The sequence below is a fragment of the Hypanus sabinus genome, chromosome 4, assembly GCF_030144855.1.
Source record: "Hypanus sabinus isolate sHypSab1 chromosome 4, sHypSab1.hap1, whole genome shotgun sequence".
In the NCBI taxonomy this organism is placed as follows: domain Eukaryota; kingdom Metazoa; phylum Chordata; class Chondrichthyes; order Myliobatiformes; family Dasyatidae; genus Hypanus; species Hypanus sabinus.
In genome coordinates, this window is record NC_082709.1 from 192,190,322 (window position 1) to 192,209,831 (window position 19,510).

Genomic DNA, 19,510 nt, shown 5'->3' on the forward strand with positions numbered 1-19,510 from the left:
CTGGATGAAAGTTATCAAGTAAACAGTTTTGCTGGAAACATTAATAATCTCCTGCTCAAAGAACAAAACACCTCCAATCTATCATGAACAGGTCTATGATTAAATACAGAATTACTATACATCATAACACACTGAAGTCTGATAGTCTCATTATGCCTGAACATTTTTCTTCTCCAAAACCTCACCATTGTATCTATAGCTCAGTGCTTTTCTTCATAACATCCTGTGACCTAAATCACAGCAGTCAGTCTACTTCCAGTCAACCCATAATTACTCACTTGCTTTAAAACCATAAACAAGCCCTTCAGCCCTTAGTCGCCTCCTATATTTCATTAGATTATGGGTGATGTGTTGATGGAAATTCAGTCACATCACACAATGCCTTTTATTCACAACAAATAGTAGCATTAAAACATTTGGACCCAGAAACCGTCATCAAAGAAACATTTACACTAACAAGGTGAAAACCTGAGAATTCAGTAACTTTTTGGATTACATTGCAAATCTCCTGCATTCAGTTTTCACCACTAGTAAGAATATATAATGTGCTGATCAAGTAATATCAAGTTTACATGAAAGGTGAATACTCACTGAATTCTCCAACAAGAGACACCGATTTTGCTCCAGGGATCCATTCCTTGCAATAAATTCCACCATTAGGCAGTTGGTTGACACCGAAAGATTCATAGCCACGAGAAAACTTGTCAAGACTTCCTTCATTTGCAACAATTTGTTTCAGCAAATTGTTAAAATTATTGTACCTTTGCAGAAGGAAAAAAGGTAAATTACTGGTTATCTCCAACATACATCAGCAAAAGCAGAGATACAACAGCAAAGAAAAATTACAAGAAGATGAGAACATTTTTAACCATGTGGATATCGGGACTTGGTCTGAAAAGTACCAAAACAGTGTGTTGGCAGAGAGAAGATCAGCATCAGGAGCCCAGGAAATCAACCTTGGATGGATCTCCCATTTGAAACAACATATAGTTAGATCTGCACAACTCCACGACATCACCCACTGACGCAGAGAACATCTCCAAATATTGCAACAGATAATAGTTCAGCAAAGGACACTCAGAACTCTGTGGACAAGAGGTAGCTGGATGTGAGTGAGGCCATTGATCATGCTCAGACTCAACATTCATATAGTTCCTTATGCCTTTCTGAACCAATGGCATTGTTCCGTGTGCTCAGATTTAGTCCTGTCTCTCTGTAGCCTCTCCAGTACAAATCACATCTTCCTGTGGTGTGGTCACCAGAACAGAACTGGAGATGTGGTTGCACAATACTCCAACTGTGGCCTAAGCAGCATTTTAGAAAGCTGCTCCATAACTTTGCTTTTCTTACATTCCATGCCATAGGCGTTAGGGTAAATGGTCCCAAATGTGGCGTAATCAGTGTTCCACACAGTTGCACCATTACCTCCTTGCTTTTACATTTCCATGCCCCGGCTGTTGAGGTCAATGACTCCACTTGCCTCCTTCAACACCACATCTATGTGTTCTGAAATGTTCAGAGATCATCAGACATGTCCACCAAGATCCCCCTGTTCCTCAATGCTTTTTACGGTTCTACAATTAATTGGGTATACCCTAGCTTCAATAGTCCTCATAATATGCATGACCTCACACAATAGCAGAATCTATCTATAAGGCAATAACACACAGGAGCAGAATTAGCCATTTGGCCCATCAAATCTGCTCTGCCATTCAATCATGGCAGATCCTTTTTTCCCCCTCTCCTCAGCCATCTCCCCATAATCTTTGATGTCATATCCCATCAAAATCTATCAATCTCTGCCTTAAATACACCCAACGACCTGGCCTCCACAGCTGCCTGTGGTAATAAATTCCACAAATTTACCACCCTCTGGCTGAAGACATTTCTCCGCATCTCTGCTTTAAATGGATACCCCTCTAGACTGAGGCTGTGCCCTATCGTCTCCCTAACCATAGGAAACATCCCTTCCACATTTATTCTGTTCAGGTCTTTCAACATTTGAAAGGTTTTAATGAAATCCCCCCTCTTTCTAAATTCCAATGAGTACAGACCCAGAGCTATCAAATGTTCCTCATATCATAACCCTTTCATTCCCAGAATCATCCTTGTGAACCATCTCTGAACAATCTCTGATGCCAGCACATTTTCTCTTAGATGAAGAGCTCAAAACTGTTCACAATACTCAAGGTGAGGCCTCACCAGTGCCTTATAAAGCCTCAGCATCACATCCCTGCTCTTGTATTCAAGATCTCTTGAAATGAATACTAACATTGCATTTGCCTTCATCACTACCAACTCTACCTGCAAGTAACCTTTAGGGTGTCCTGTACAAGGACTCCCAAGTCCCTTTGCATCTCAAATTTTTGGATTTTCTCCCTGTTTAGAAAATAGTCTACACATTTATTTCTACTACCAAAATGCAGGACCAAGCATTTTCCAACATTGTATTTCATTTGCCACTTTCTTGCCTATTCTCCTAATCTGTCTAAGTCCTTCTGCATCCTACCTGTTTCCTCAACACTACCTGTCCCTCCACCAATCTTTGTATCATCTGCAAACATGGCAACAAAGCCATCTATTCCATCAGCTAAATCACTGTAACACTGCATAAGGAGGCCAATTCTCTGGATGCTTTCAAGAAGGAGCTGGATAGATATCTGATAGGGGAATCAAGGGATATGGGGACAAGGCAGGGACTGGGTATTGATAGTGAATGATCAGCCATGATCTCAGAATGGCTGTGCAGACTCGAGGGGCCGAATGGTCTACTTCTGCACCTATTGTCTATTGTCTATAAGAAGAAGCGGTCCCAACATGTGGCCCCGACCAATGTAGAACACCAGTTATCACTGACAGCCAACCAGAAAAGGCTCCTTTTTTATTCTCACTCATTGTGTCCTACCAATAAGCCAATGTTTGAACCATAGCAGTAACTTTCCTATACAGTAATACAACGGGCTCTTAACTTGGTAAGCAGCCTCAAGTGTGGCACCTTGTCAAAGGACTTCTGAAAGTCAAAATATATAACATCCACTGCATCCCCTTTATCTATCCTACTTGAAATCTCCTCAAAGAATTCCAACAGGTTCATCAGGCAGGATTTTCCCTGAAAGAAACCATGCTGACTGTGTCTTACCTTGTCCTGTGTCACCAAGTACTCCATAACCTCATCCTTAACAATTCACTCCAACATCTTCCCAACCACCAAGGTTTGGCTAACTGGTCTATAATTTTCTTTCTGCTATCTTCCTCTTTCTGAAACACTGGAGTGACATTTGCAATTTTCCAGTCCTCTGGCACCATGTCAGAATCCAATGATTTTTGGAAGATCATTACTAATGCCTCGTCAATCTCTAGAACTACCTCTTTTAGAACCCTAGGATTCAGTTCATCTAGTCTGGATGACTTATGTACCCTTAGGTCTTTCAGCTTTTTGAGCACCTTCTCCCTTGTAATTGTAACTGCACTCACTTCTCTTCCCTTGTACCTTTCAACATCTGGCACACTGTAAGTATCTTCCACTGTGAATACTGATGCAAAATACTCATTTAGTTCATCTGCCATCTCCTTGGCCCCATTATTGTTTCTCCTGCCTCATTTTCTAGCAGTCCTATATCCACACTCATCTCTCGTTTTTTTTTTACATACATGAAAAAGCTATTTCTATCCACCTTGATAGTTTGTGTTCTTATTTCATCTTTACCTCCTAATGATTCTTTTAGTTGCTCTCTATAATTTTTCAATAGCTGTTCAGTAGGATTTCAACAGCTTCCCAATCCTCTATCTTCCCACTAATTTTGGCTTTGTTGTATGCCTTTTCTTTTGTTTTTACATTAGCTTTGACTTCCTTTGTCGGTCACAGTTGTACTATTTTACCATTTGAGTATTTCTTCATTTTTCGAATACATCTGTCCTGAACCTTCCTTATTTTTCCCCTGGAACTCACGCCATTGCTGCTCTGCTGTCATCCCTGCCAGCAGCATCTCCTTCCAATTTACTTTGACCAACTCTTTTCTCACGCTACTATAATTTCCTTTACTCCACTGAAATACTGCTACATCAGACTTTATTTTCTCAGTGTCAAATTCAAACATATTGTGATCACTTTCTCCTCAGGGCTCCAATCACCTTCAGTTCATTACATAAGATCCAACCCAGTATTGCTGATTCCCTAGTAGGCTCAATGACAAACTGCTCCATGAAGAGTGAAGGAGAATGAAAGGTCACTTGAAGTATACTAAATGAGAAGAGGCATAGACAGAGTGGACAGCCAGAGAATTTTTCCCAGGTTGGAAATGACTAATACAAGGGTATTTAACTTCTAGGTGGTTGGAGGAAAGTACAGGAGGGATATCACAGGAAAGTTGTTTTTTAATTACATGGAGAGTAGTGAATGCAAGAAATCCTCTCCCAGGAGTGGAAGAGTAATGATAGAGGCAAATACATTAGAGACATTTAAGAGACTCTTGGAGAGGCACATGAATGATAGAAAAATGCAGAACATTTAGGAGGTTAAAAGGTCAGTACAATATCGTGCGCCAAAGGGCCTGTATTCTGTGTTCTCGGAATTATTTCATTTACACTGACAACAGTCCCACAGCCCTGTAATTACCTGGCTTATACCTGCTGCTCTGTTTGAATAAATCATTTCAAATTTTCAAAATGTAATTTCAGAATTTCAGTACCAGGATTTTGATGCCTCTTTTTACCCTTTTGTTTTCCTTCACATCGTATTTCATAATGAAAATTAATAGCAACCATTGCTGTTTCAAAAGGTAGCTAAACCCAACAACCCTCAGCACACAGAGGGACAAAGTTAAACTAACGACTGCATCCAGTGTCAACTGTGTGGCTTAGACAACCCAACAACCTCCAGTACATGGAGGGACAAAGTTATACCAACTTCATCCAGGCTCCTTTCCAACATACATCTTCCTGACTGAAGTAGTTTATTTTCTCCATCAACGGCGGACAATGATTACACTATGTACAATCTGCAGGGAATACTGCAAGCTCCCCCAGCTCTCTTCAGTAGCTCTGTCCAAGTTCACAAGAGTTGCCAACTGATAAAAGGCCACAGATGCATGGGGATGCCAGTACCTATACCACGTTGCTCCTGATGGAGAACCTCCAGCAAATCAAATACCTCCTCATGGCCACTGGTGACAGAGAGAAAGGAAAATCCAAAACAGCACAACGCACAAGCTGAGATTTTTTCTTCTCCAACAGAGTGGTGGGTGCAGGGTTGACAATAGAATCAGATACATTAGTGGCATTTAACACACTCTTGGGTCATCATATGGATCAGAGAAAAATGTGGGGTCAGCTGTGGGGGTCAAGGGTTAGATTCATCTTGGATTAGATTAAAAGGCCAGCACACCATCAAGGGCAGCCGGACCTGTACGACCCGGAATGTTCTATAATCATCTCTGCTAAAGCCAGGACCACCTTCTGTTGAGTTAAAACTCGCTTGTTCTCTGTACTGCAAAATATCATCGACTATTTTCATTGATTCATAGAGTGCTATAGCATATAAACAGGCCCTTTGGTCCATCTAGTCAATGCTGAAGTATTATTCTGGCTGGTTCCATCGACCTGCACCAGGACCATGGCCCTCTACACCCCTCCCATCCATGGACTTATCCAAACTTCTCTTAAATATTGTATTTGAACCCACATAGAACAGTACAGCACCTTACAGGCCCTTCGGCCCACAATGTTGTGCCGACCCTCAAAACCTGCCTCCCTTATAACCACCCACCTTAAATTCCTCCATATACCTGTCTAGTAGTCTCTTAAACTTCACTAGTGTATCTGCCTCCACCACTGACTCAGGCAGTGCATTCCAAGCACCAACCACTCTCTGAGTGAAAAACCTTCCTCTAATATCCCCCTTGAACTTCTCTCCCCTTACCTTAAAGCCATGTCCTCTTGTACTAAGCAGTGGTGCCCTGGGGAAGAGGCGCCAGCTGTCCACTCTATCTACTCCTCTTAATAACTTAATTACATCTCTATCATCTTTGAACTATTTTTACTGTGCCCATGGTCTGTTTTTTTTTATCAATTATGCTATTGTTTGCACTGTTGTAACTATGTGGTTTTGTGCAGGTCTTGTAGCTTCAGTTTTTGGTCTCGTTTTGTCTGGTGGATTTGGAGTTCCTTTCCGGGGAACGCGCTAAGATGGTAGCGCGTATTAATACGCAGCAGCCTCTCCGGACTCTGGATTGGGGATTGCCAAATGTTATGTGGATTTTTTGGTGTAGTCTGTTTTGTCATATGCTTTTGTGATATCATTCTGGAGGAACGTTAACTCATTTTTTAACTGCATTGCATTTGTGGTTTCTAAATGACAATAAACTGAATCTGAATCACATCTCCTCTCATCCTCCTTCTCTCCAAAGAGTAAAGCCCTAGCTCCCTTAATCTCTGATTATAATCCATACTCTCTAAAGCAGGCAGCATCCTGGTAAATCTCCTCTGTACCCTTTCCAATGCTTCCACATCCTTCCTATAGTGAGGCAACCAGAACTGGTCACAGTACTCCAAGTGTCGCCTAACCAGAGTTTTATAGAGCTGTATCATTACATCGCGTCTCTTAAACTCTATCCCTCAACTTATGAAAGCCAATATCTCATAAGCTTTCTTAATTACCCTATCTACCTGTGAGGCAACTTTCAGGGATCTGTGGACATGTACCCCCAGATCCCTCTGCTCCTCCACACTACCAAATATACTGCCATTTACTTTGTACTCTGCCTTGGAGTTTGTCCTTCCAAAGTGTACCACCTCACACTTCTGCGGGTTGAACTCCATCTGCCACCACTCAGCCCACTTCTGCATCCTATCAATGTCTCTCTGCAATCGTCAATAATCCTCTACACTATCTACAACACCACCAACCTTTGTGTCATCTGCAAACTTGCCAACCCACCCTTCTGCCCTTACATCCAGGTGTTTAATAAAAATCACGAAAAGTAGAGGTCCCAGAACAGATCCTTGTGGGACACCACTAGTCACAACCCTCCAATCTGAACATACTCCCTCCACCACGACCCTCTGCCTTCTGCAGGCAAGCCAATTCTGAATCTAACTGGCCAAACGTCCCTGGATCCCATGCCTTCTGACTTTATGAATAAGACTAACATGTGGAACCTTGTCTTACTAAAATCCATGTAGATCACATCCACTGCACTACCCTCATTGATTTGCCTGGTCACCTGCTCAAAGAACTCTATCAGGCTTGTTAGACACAATCTGCCCTTCACAAAGTCATGCTGACCATCCCTGATCAGACCATGATTCTCTAAATGCCCATAGATCCTATTTCTAAGAATCTTTTTCAACAGCTTTCCCACCACAGACATAAGGCTCACTGGTCTATAATTGCCCGGACTATCCCTACTACCTTTTCTGAACAAGGGGACAACATTCGCCTCCCTCCAACCCTCCGGTACAATGAGGACATAAAGATCCTAGCCAAAGGCTCAACAATCTCTTCCCTTGCCTCATGGAGCAGCCTGGGGATTATTCTGTCAGGCCCCGGGAACTTATCCATCCTAATGTATTATAACAACTCCAACGCCTCCTCTCCCTTAATATCAACATGCTCCAGAACATCAACCTCACTCATATTGTCCTCACCGTCATCAAGTTCCCTCTCATTGGTGAATACCGAAGAGAAGTATTCATTGAGGACCTCGCTCACTTCCACAGCCTCCAGGCACATCTTCCCACTTTTATCTCTAATTGGTCCTACCTTTACTCCTGTCATCCTTTTGTTCTTCACATAATTGAAGAACGCCAAGGCCTTCTCATGCCCACTTCTTGCTCTTCTCAGCCCCTTCTTAAGCTCCTTTCTTGCTACCCTATATTCCTCAATAGACCCATCTGATTCTTGCTTCCGAAACCTCATGTATGCTGCCTTCTTCCACCTGACTAGATTTTCCACTTCACTTGTCACCCATAGTTCCTTCACCCTACCATTCTTTATATTCCTCACCGGGACAAGAGATTCTTAATCATCGACCGCATGTCCATAGTGCATTTCCCTGCAAAAACATCATCCCAATTCACACCCGCAAGTTCTATCCTTATAGCCTCATAATTTGCCCTTCCCCAATTAAAAATTTTCCTGTCCTCTCTGATTCTATCTTTTTCCATGATAATGCTAAAGACCAGGGAGTGGTGATCACTGTCCCCCAGATGCTCACCCACTGACAGATCTGTGACCTCACCCGGTTTGTTACCGAATACTAGCTCTAGTATGGCATTCCCCCTAGTCAGCCTGTCAACATACTGTGACAGGAATCCATCCTGGACACACTTAACAAACTCTGCCTCACTTCAACCCTTGGAACTAATCAAGTGCCAATCAATATTCGGGAAGTTAAAGTCACCATTGATAACAACCCTGTTATTTTTGCACCTTTCCAAAATCTGCCTCCCAATCTGCTCCTCGGTATCTCTGCTGTTACCAGGGGGCCTATAGAATACCCCCAGTAGAGTAACTGTTCCCTTCCTGTTCCTGACTTCCACCCATACTGACTCAAAAGAGGATCCCGCTACATTTCTGCAGCTGTAATAGTATCCCTGACCAGTAATGCCACCCCTACTCCCCTCCCCCCCATCCCTTTTAAAGTACTGAAATCCAGGAATAATTGAGAATCCATTCCTGCCCTGCTGCCAGCCAAGTCTCTATAATGGCCACTTCATCATAATTCCATGTATGTATTCAAGCTCTCAGTTCATCACCTTTGTTCCTGATGCTTCTTGCATTGAAGTACACACACTTTAGCCCTTCTACCTTACTACCTTTACACCCTTTATTCTGCTTCTCTTTCCTCAAAGCCTCACTATATGTTAGATCTGGCTTTACTCCATGCACTTCTTTCACTGCTCTATCGCTCTGGGTCCCATCCCCCTTGCAAATTAATTTAAACCCTCCCAAAGCATGCTAGCAAACCTACCTGCAAGGATATTGCTCCCCCTCGAGTTCAGGTGCAGCCCATCCCACCTTCCCCAGAAGAGATCCCAATGATCAAAAAATCTAAAACCCTGCCCCCGCACCAATTCCTCAGCCACGCATTCAACTGCCATCTCCTCCAATTCTTACCATCACTATCACGTAGCACTGGCAGCAATCTTGAGAACGCCACCTTTGAGGTCCTGTTCTTCAGCCTTCTGCATAGTTCCCAAAACTCACACTTCAAGACCTCATCCCTCTTCCTGCCTATTGTCGTTGGTACCAACATATATCACGACTTCTGGTTGCTTTCCCTTGTGCCAGGATGTCATGCACCCGGTCAGACATCCCGCACCCGGGAGACAACAAATCATGCGGGTATCCTTCTCACGTCCACAAAATCTCCTGTCTGCTCCCCCCTGACTATTGAGTATCCAATGATGACAGCTCTCCTCTTCTCCGTCCCAACCTTCTGCACCACAGGGTCAGACTCAGTGTCAGAGGCTCTGCCACCGTGGCTCACACCTGGTCAGTTGGTCGTCCTCGCCAACAGTATCCAAGATGGTAAGCTTATTATTCAGGGGAATGGCTACAGGGTGCTCTGCACTACCTGTCTACTCACCTTCGCTTTCCTCCCTGACTGTCACCCAACGACCTGCTTCCGGCAGCCTAAGTGTGACTACCTCCCTGTAGCTCTCATCTATGACTGCCTCATTTTCCATTATGAGTCGAAGGTCATCCAGCTGCTGCTCCAGATTCCTCACACAGTCTTCCAGATCGCCCAGCCACATGCACTTCTGGCAGATCTGACTCTGCAGGAGAGGGGAGTTCCCCCAAGACTGCCACATCTCACAGGAGAGGCACATCACTGTCTCAGGAGGCATTGTAAAGACCAACTGGGAACAAACTCATCCTCCGCCTCTTCTCATCGAAGCCTCTCGAGTCAAAGCCTCAAAATCTCCACTCCTTCACTGGCCACTTTCCACACTCTCACTACCCTCTGAGTAAAGGAGTTCCTCCTTAGGTTCCCTTTAAGTATTTTCCTTTCACCCTTAATCCATGACCTCCAGTTCTAGTCTCACATAGTAGGCCAGGCAGCATCTATTAAAAAGAGTAAACAGTCACCAATTCCGGCCAAGAAGGGCCTCGGACCAACACATCGACTGCTTACTCTTATTCACGATGCTGACTGGCCTGCTGAGTTCCTCTAATAATTTTGTGTGCACTGCTTTGGATTTCCAATATCTGCAGATTTTCACGTGTTTCTCTTCTCACCCAACCTGTGAGGAAAAGCTTCAGAAATTGCTTTGGAATTTTTCTTGCTTTGCAAACTATGAGGAATAAATCTTAATGAAAAAAGGCAGGGTTCATGCACTAATGGATCAAGAGCTAAAGTTTGAATTCCATTGGAACTTTGGGAGGAGGAATAGGCCACTAAGCCCCTTAGACTTGTTCTGGTAATTAATTCTGTCGTGTTGACTGGCACCTCAGCTCCATTTATTGTCCTTTGCTGCATCCCCAGACACCTTGGTCCACTTTGTGATCGAAAGGTCAGCCAACCCTCAGCAGCCATACTGTAGGGCAGAGAACTTTCAATTCCTATTTCCAATTGTGGAAAGAATTGCTTATTAATCTCTGTGCTGAACAGTTGGCTACTATGTCAACATTAATTAAAACTATTAGGTGTATAAAATGTCATACACCTTGTCAGCACCTGTAATTAACAATGAAGGAAAACAGTATATCCTCTGGTGGACTATCTCCCACAGTCGAATAGATCTGCCAGATGCACAGCAGAATCATTCTGACTCTCAGGCTGAACAGCCACCTACTGGGAAGTATCACTCTGTACTTCTACACTGGCAAAAATCTGAGACCACAGCAATACCTTGATGGCAAAATACGTAAGATAAAACTGAAAGGTTACGGTATAAAAATGCATAAAACCAGCATTTCCATAGACAGTGAAAATACGATGGGCCAAATAGCCTCCTTCAACATTGCACCTTTGTCTTAATTAAAAGGAGGTGAAGGATGTGAGGACGTGCCAGAAAGTTCCATGCACACATAACAGCGACTGGTAAGTGACCCAGACAGCAGCATAGGATACATTGGTCTTTGACTGATCTGACTGAACAACCACTGCCTTCATTCTGAGCACACCCTGCTGTCTACTACTGATAATTCAAAGCACTTCTTTGACTTTCAAAGATAAATTTTCCTGTAATTTGAATTTGTTAACATAAATAGCTAAAAGTAGTACTAAATAAGGAATCCAATCACTTGGATTAAGTATATTTGAATTAAAGTGACATCAATTTAAAAATAAATAATTCTAAATTACTGTAAAACAGAATTCTTCAATCATTTTTCTCCATAATCAAAGAAATTATTAGGCCAGAGAATTTCACAGCAATTCCCAATAGAAACCTGCTTTGACACCTTGCACTTGGCCAGTGGTTGAGGGAAACCAACTCTTACTGGGTAGCCGAGGGCTGATCAAGGATAGTCAGCATGGCTTTGTGCATGGTAGATCGTGTTTAACGAATCTTGTAGATTTTTTTGAGGAGGTTACCAAGAAAGTAGATGAAGGAAAGGCTGTGGATATTGTCTACATGGACTTTAGTAAGGCCTTTGACAAGGTCCCACATGGGAGGTTAGTTCAGAAGGTTCAGACACTAGGTATCCATGGAGAGGTTATAAACTGGATTTGAAATTGGCTGTGTGGGAGAAGACAGAGTGGTAGTGGATAATTGCTTCTCAGACTGGAGGCCTGTGACTAGTGGTGTGCCTCAGGGATCTGTGCTGGGACCATTGTTGTTTGTTGTCTATATCAACAATGATGATAATCTGGTAAACTGAATCAGCAAGTTTGCTGATGACACTAAGATTGGAGGCATTGTGGACAGTGAGGAAGGCTTTCAAAGTTTGCAGAGGGATCTGGACCAACCAGAAAAATGGGGCAGAAAATGGCAGATGGAATTTAATGCAGACAAGTGTGAGGTGTTGCATTTTGGAAGGACAAATCAAGTTAGGAAATACACAATGAATAGCAGGGCACTGAGGAGTGTGGAGGAACAAAGGGATCTGGGAGTTCAGATATATAATTCTCTGAAAGTGGCATCACAGGTGGACAGGGTTGTAAAGAAGGCTTTTGGCATCCTGGCATTCAGAAATCAAAGTATTGAGTATAGAAGTTGAGATGTTATGGTGAGGTTGTATAAGACATTGGTGAGGCCAAATTTGGAGTAGTGTTTGCAGTTCTGGCCACCTAACTATAGGAAGGATATCAGTAAGATTGAAAGAGTGCAGAGAAGATTTGCTAGGATGTTGCCGGGTCTTCAGGAGTTGAGTTACAGGGAAAGATTGAACAGGTTAGGGCTTTATTCCTTGGAGCGTAGAAGAATGAGGGGTGATTTGATAGAGGTTACAAAATTATATGGGGCATAGACAGAGTAAATGCGAGTAGGTTCTTTCCCCTTAGATTAGGGGAGATAAATACAGGGTTTAGGGTGAAAGGGGAAAGGTTTAGGGGGATCTTCACTCAGAGTGGTGGGAATGTGGAACGAGCTGCCATCTGACATGGTAAGTGCAGGTTCACATGTTTTAAGAATAAATTGGATAGATACATGGATGGCAGAGGTCTGGAGGGTTATGGACTGGGTGCAGGTCAATGGGACTAGCGGAATAAAGTTTTGGCACAGACTAGAAGGGCTGAATGGCCTGTTTTCTGAGCTGTAGTGTTGTATGGTTCTATATGGTTCAACTTATGGAGGTTGATCGGTTCTTGTTTAGTAAGGATATTAAAGGTTACAGGGAGAAGGCATGAAAACGGGGTTGAGAGGGATAATAAATCATCCATTATGGAATGGCCTAATTCTGCACACGTCTTATGGACAGAGAAAGATACAGAGACATAGAGAGACCCACAGGAGGGTTAACAGCAGGCAAGTAAACAGCACCCTACAATTGGCACAGCTAAGAAAAAGGACTGGCCACTGAAATGGATGCTAAAGATGATCATAACTGAGAGGCTTGGTCAGCCATCCTGCATGGCTCTCAACTACGAAGTACTGAAAGCCAGACTGCACCACAGGCCAGTCATAGCAGGAGGGTTAATGGGGTGGGGGAAGGGTGTTGATTTTGTACCAAGGAATAAGCATGACCAGGTGATTGAACTTTCAATGGGTAAGCACATAGTCAGAGAGCTGTACAGCACAGATAAAGGCCCTTCAGCCCATAAAGGTCCTTACTAACCAAGATGAATACCCAAGCTAATCCCATTTCTTAGCATTTGGCCCATATCCCTCTAAACTCTTGTCATTTACCTGTCCACATATCTAAATTACCTGCCACAACCACTTTCTCTGGCAGCTTGCTCCATACAGCTCCCACCCTCTGGGTAAAAAAAAATGTCCCTCACGCTCTGATTAATCTTTTCACCTCAGTTCCCAAACCTGAAAAAAGATTGGTCAATTCATCTCTGCACTTACGATTTTATACACTCTCCAAGATCACCACTCAGTCTCCTACACTCCAAGGAGTAAAGGCCCAGTCTGACTTATTCAGTCCCTCAAGCCCTGACAACAATCTTGTAAATCCTTTTCTCCCAACTCTTTCCTGTAAGGGAACCATGGTGATAATCCCAAAGGTTTTAATATACTTATGGATTAGACTAGCTCTGTGGAAAAATACTAAATGGGGAAAAAGGCTAATTGCAACAGAATGAGGTAGTAACTGGGGAAGGTAGATTGGGAGCAGCAGTTTGGAGATAAATCTGACATGTTGGAGGCCAATTGATTTAAGTTTAGGATCACTATGTTCCAATAAGAATGAAGACTTGGGAATCCTTATTGAAAGTTTTGTGAAAAAGCAAAAGGAAGATTATATTTATGGTTTAGGACTTCAGTCAAGATAGCATGAAACAGAAATCTCTATCAATATCATGGCTCAGATATAGTCATTTTTATTAGTTTTTATTTTAGGTTTATAGGGATTGTTTTAGGGACAGATAGGAGAGTTAGGGGTCAGGATATGGTTAAGGAACGGGAATATGGGGAAAATCAGAGGATAGGCTGGAGGCTAAGCCTCTGTTCCATATTCAACAGCCAGTAACGTGGATGTGGTCAGATATTGAACCGGCACACCAGTGGAAACACAAGTCAGGAGACCAGGGTTTGAGTCCTGGAATTCAGGTCTTCATCCAAGATCGTCATTGATCATCAGCAAGTCCTGGGTCAATACTGAAAACTGAAGCCCCAAAAGTCGATCAGAAGTCCAGAAGTCAAGGTCCAGAAGCCAAGTCTGATTCTCTAAGATTCTGCTGAGGAAGTCCAAGGGCGTTGTCTGTGATCCACGAGTCTGCTGGAGGTTGCAAGGCAAAAAGACCTTATCATGGGGTTAGAGAATTGTGCATGTGTGGGGGTGAGTGAGTGGAAGGAAAGGAAGAAAAGGGCTTGTTTCATTGTTTTGTTCCTGTTATGTTGTTTTATTGTGTTCTGTTGAGCATTTTGGGCATGCAATGGTAGCACCAGAATGTGTGGTGACACTTGCAGGCTTGGTTAACACAACCAATGCATTTCATTGTAAGATTTGATGTACATGTGATAAATAAATCTGAATTTGATTTTAGAAATTCTAATCAGACAAGGCTCTTGAGGAATAAAGGAAGCAAGTAAAACCTTAAACATAAAATTAGAAGGGCTATAAAGGGCAATGAAATGTTTTTGCATTAGTATTAAAGACAACCCCAAGGCATTTTACACTCGCTTTTGGAGCAAGACGGCAGATTGTAAAGGGAGGTCTGCTCAGGAACAAAGGAGGGGGGTCAGCATATAGAGCCAGAGGAGGTGGGAGAGGTTCTTAATGAGTACTTTGTGCTGGTGTTCACCAAGGAGAATATCATGGATGGTGAGATCCAGGAGGATCATATGGTTAGCAAGGATGAAAAGATGCTGAATCTCTTGAAAAGAAACATCAAGGTGGTTAAGTCTGCAGAGCCTGAGGGGATCTATCTCAAGAAACTGAAGGAAGCAAGGGAGAAGCGTGTTGGGGCATTGACAAACATCTTCATATCCACTTTAGACAGGCTGAATGGCCTGTTTTGCTGCTGTACAACTCTATATTCCCCTATTGCAAGTTAAAACATGCAAGGACACTGCCAGGATTTCAGGATCTGAGTTAGGAAAAGGTTGAACAGGTTAGGGCTTTATTCCCTACAGCATATGAGAATGAGGGGAGGTTTGATAGAGTTCAAAACTGTAAGTATAGGGTAAATGAAAGCAGGCTTTTTCCATGGAAATTGGGTGAAACTAGAACAAGAGGTCTTGGATTAAGGCTGAAAGATGAAATATTTAAAGGAACCTGAGAGGGAACTTCTTCACTGAGAGGGTGTTGAGAGTGTGGAACGTGCTACCAGTGAAAGTAGTGAATGAGATTTTGATTTGAACATGTAAGAGAAGTTTGGATAAGCATATGAATGGAAGGTCTATGGTCATGGTGCAGGTCAATGGGACTAGGCAGAATAATATTTCAGCACGGACTGGAAGGACTGAGGGGCCTGTTTCTGTGCTGTGTTCTACGACTGTGTACATTCTTTATCCCAGTTTTGACAACAGACATCAACTCTGTTAACCTTTCTATAGATGTTGCCTGATTTGTTGACTGTTTCCAGCATTTTCCATTTTTACGATGTAACCCAATGAGATTTTGGGGTGCAGTTGGACAGAACACTATGAAAAGAACAGTGAAGGAATAGGTCCATTAGCTGACCATCTCTGACTATCATTACACCAATTTAAACTAACCCCTCTTTGGCAATCAGTGATGAGCGGTGTGCCACAAGGGTTGGTGCTGGGCCCACAACTGTTCATGATGTACAATGATCTGAAGAGGGTACTGAGTGTAGTGAATCTGAGTTTGCTGATGATACTAAATTGAGTGGAAAAGTAAATTGTTCAGAAGAAATGAGGATTCTACAGAGAGATATAGATAGATTAAGTGAGTGGCAAGTGTCAGGCAGATGGAGTACAATGTTGGTAAATGTGAGGTCATCCACTTTGGAAGGAAAAATGAAAGAGCATATTATTATTTAAATGGTTAAAAAATTGCAGTGTGCTGCTGTGTGGAGGGACTTGGGGGTGCTTGTGCATGAATCACAAAAGATTGGTTTGCAGCTGCAGTGAGCTATCAAGAAGACAAACGGAATGTTGGCCTTCATTGCTGGAGGGATTGAAGTTAAGAGCGGGAGGTAATGTTGCAACTATACAGGGTACTGGTGAAGTCACACCTGGAGTACTGCATGCACTTCTGGTCTCCTTACTTGAGGAAGGGTATACTAGCTTGATTCCAGAGATGCAAGAGATAAATAAGATAGCAGAAAAGTTGTTTCCATTGATAGGTGAGACTCGAATTAGGGGGACATGGCTTCAAGATTCAGAACGGAGATGAGGAGAAATTGCTTTTCCCAGATAGTGGTGAATTTGTGGAATTCTGTGCCTAATGAAGTAGTGAAGGCTACATCAGTAAATATTTTTAAGACAAGGATGGATAGATTTTTTGCATAGATGGGGAAATGAGGGTTATGGGGAAAAGGCAGGTAGGTGGATACGAGTCCATGGCCAGATCAGCCGTGAACTTATTAAATGGTGGAGCAGGCTCTTTAGGTCAGATGGCCTATTCCTGCTCCTATTTCTAATGCTCTGATGATCTTGAATTCATCTGCCTGCACATGCTCCATTTCCTGCCTGTTCAGGTGTCTGCTATTGCATGTGCTTTCGCCAAACAACCCCAGCAGCACATTCCGGGCACCCATAGCTCTAATAAAATTTGCCTCGCAAGCCTCCTTACTATTTTTCGCATCACCTTGAAGCTCTGCTCTCCAGTATCTGACATATTCACTCAGAGGCAAATAATTCTGACTATCTACCTTATGAAACCTTCTCATTATTTGATAAATATCAAACTTCCTTTCAGATCTCAAATTCATCCATCCTCTCCTTCTGTCTAACCTTCTTTAATCCAGTCAAAATCTGGGTGAACTCGTCTGCATCATTTCCAAAGTCCCCATATCCTTCTTATGAACACAGCAACCACAAATGTACAAAATACTTCAGATGTGGCCTGACAGCTCCAACAGGTACTTTCAAACTTTAATACTCAACACCACAATCAATAAAGGCAAGAATGCCATACGTTCATCACCACTCTATCTACTTATGTTTCCACATTAAAATTTAGCAGGAGAGTTCAGGATTTACTGCAAAATCACCTCACAATGATGCAAAGCATCAGATACCGGAATTTAAACTTGATACTATCGGCACCATTTATTAATGTCAGCTGTCTGTGAAAGCCACAAAGCAGGACGTTGTCTTCTGTCATGTAGTCAGAGAGCACCACAGAAGAGAATTGGGCAAACTGCCTTGTCTCATAGATCCCAGGATCATTATTGTGAATTTCCTTAGGACCCTCTTCAATATCAGCACATTCTCTCTCAGATAAGTGGACTAAAATTGCTCGCAATAATCTAAATATGGTCTGACTAAAACTTATAAAGACTCAGCATTATATCCTTACTCTTATGCTAGTCTTTTCAAAATGAATGCTAACATTGCATTTGCCTTCCTCACCACTAGTTAACTAGAATTGCACACAATTGGGCCTCATATACATCTTCAGCAATTTCAACATACCATCCCAACTCCTGTACTCGATACTTTGATTTATGAAGGCCAATGTGCCGAATGCTCTCTTTGTGACCCTATATACTTGTGCCACCACTTTCAATAAATTATGGACCTGTCTTCCCAGATGTTTCTGCTCTGTAGCACTCCTCACTGCCCTAACACTCACTGGGAGGACAATCTAGGGTAGGACTTGCTCAAAGTACAACATCTCATACTTGTTTAGTATGAATGGAATTGGAAGAGCCTGAAGGGGCCATGAGAGGGCCTTTTGGTCAGCGGGATTAAAGAAAACACAAAGGCATTCTACACATATGTGCAGAGCAAGAGGATGAGCCATGTGAGAATAGCACCAATCAGGTGCAATAGTGGAAATGCGTGCATTGAGCTGGAGGAGATAGCGAAGGTACTTAATGAATGCTTTGCTTCAATATTCACCAGGGAAAGAGACCTTGGCAATTGTGGTGATGACTTACAACAGGCTGAAATGCTTGAGCATATAGTCATTAAGAAAGAGGATGTGTTGGAGCTTTTGAAAACCATTAAGTTAGGTAAGTCACCGGGACTGGATGAGATATACCCCAGGCTACTGCAGGAAGTGACGGAGAAGATTGCTGAGCCTCTGGTGATGATCTTTGTGTCATCAGCAGGGATTCAGATTCAGAAGGCTTTTGACACACTGCAATACATGAGGCTACTTAACAAGCTACGAACCCGTGGTATCACAGGAGAGATTCTGGCATGGATAAAATTGTGGCTGATTGGCAGGAGGCAAATAGCGCAAATGAAGGAAGCTTATTCTACTGGCTGCCAGCTGGTAATTGGTACTGTTTCACAGAGGTCTCTTTAAGATTCTTTTCAAGACTTTTGTCAATGATTTCGATGATGGAGTTGATGGCTTTGTTGAAATGTTTGCAGACGACATGAAGATAGGTAGAGAGGCAGGTAGTTTTGAGGAAGTAGGCTACAGAATGACTTGGATAAGGAGAATGGGCAAAGTAATGGCAGATGGAATACAGAATTGGTAAGTGTATGGTCATGCACTTTGGTAGAAGAAATGAAAAGTGCTGACTATTTTATAAATGGAAAGAAAATACAAAAAACTGAGGTGCAAAGGGACTTGAGAATCCTTGTGCAGGATTCTCTAAAGGTTAATTTGCAGGTTGTGCCTATATTCACTAGAATTCAGAAGAACGAGAAACAACCTCATAGAAACCTATCGAATGGTGAAAGGCCTTGATAGTGTGGATATGCAGAGGATGTTTCCTGTGGGGGGAGAGTCTAAGACCAGAGGGGACAGCATCAGAATAGAGGGGTGTCCTTTTAGAATGGAGATGAGGAGGAATTTCTTAAGCCAGAGAGTGGTGAATCTGTGGAATTCATTGCTACAGGCAGCTATGGAGGCCAAGTCTTTAGGTATATTTAAGGCAGAGGTTGATAAATTCTCAATTAGTCAAATCATGAAGGAATACAGGGACAAGAGAGGAGATTGGGGCTGAGGGGAAAATTGGATCAGCCATAATGAAATAACAGAGCAGATTTGATGGGACAAATGGCCTAATTCTGCACCAATATCTTATGGTCTTATCTTTCATCCATGTGCTGATCTAAGAGTTTCTTAGTGTGCCTAATGTACCCACTTCTAACATCACCACTGACAGGGTTTTTCCACATACCCACCACTCTCTGTAAAAAGCTAGAATACAACAGGAGGTGAGTAGGCTTCTGGCTCTGATCGACATGTCTATACACATTCTCCAAAGCCAGAATGGTTGGATAATGTCCAACTACACACTGCAGTACTGGAAACATTCCTGGCCCAGTCACTGGATTGTTAAAGTAACTACCAGGAATTCACTTT

The 19,510-nt window shown here is 42.7% G+C and overlaps 1 protein-coding gene across 1 annotated transcript in view; it reads right to left on the reverse strand.

Annotated features, from left to right (window-relative positions):
- The window catches only part of LOC132393593 (1,4-alpha-glucan-branching enzyme-like), a 449,072-nt gene that overhangs the window by 360,269 nt on the left and 69,293 nt on the right, over nucleotides 1–19,510 (reverse strand). Inside the window, exon 2 of the mRNA XM_059969048.1 lies at nucleotides 592–761. Coding sequence (XP_059825031.1) covers nucleotides 592–761 — 170 coding nt within the window. The remainder of the gene's footprint in view (nucleotides 1–591; nucleotides 762–19,510) is intronic.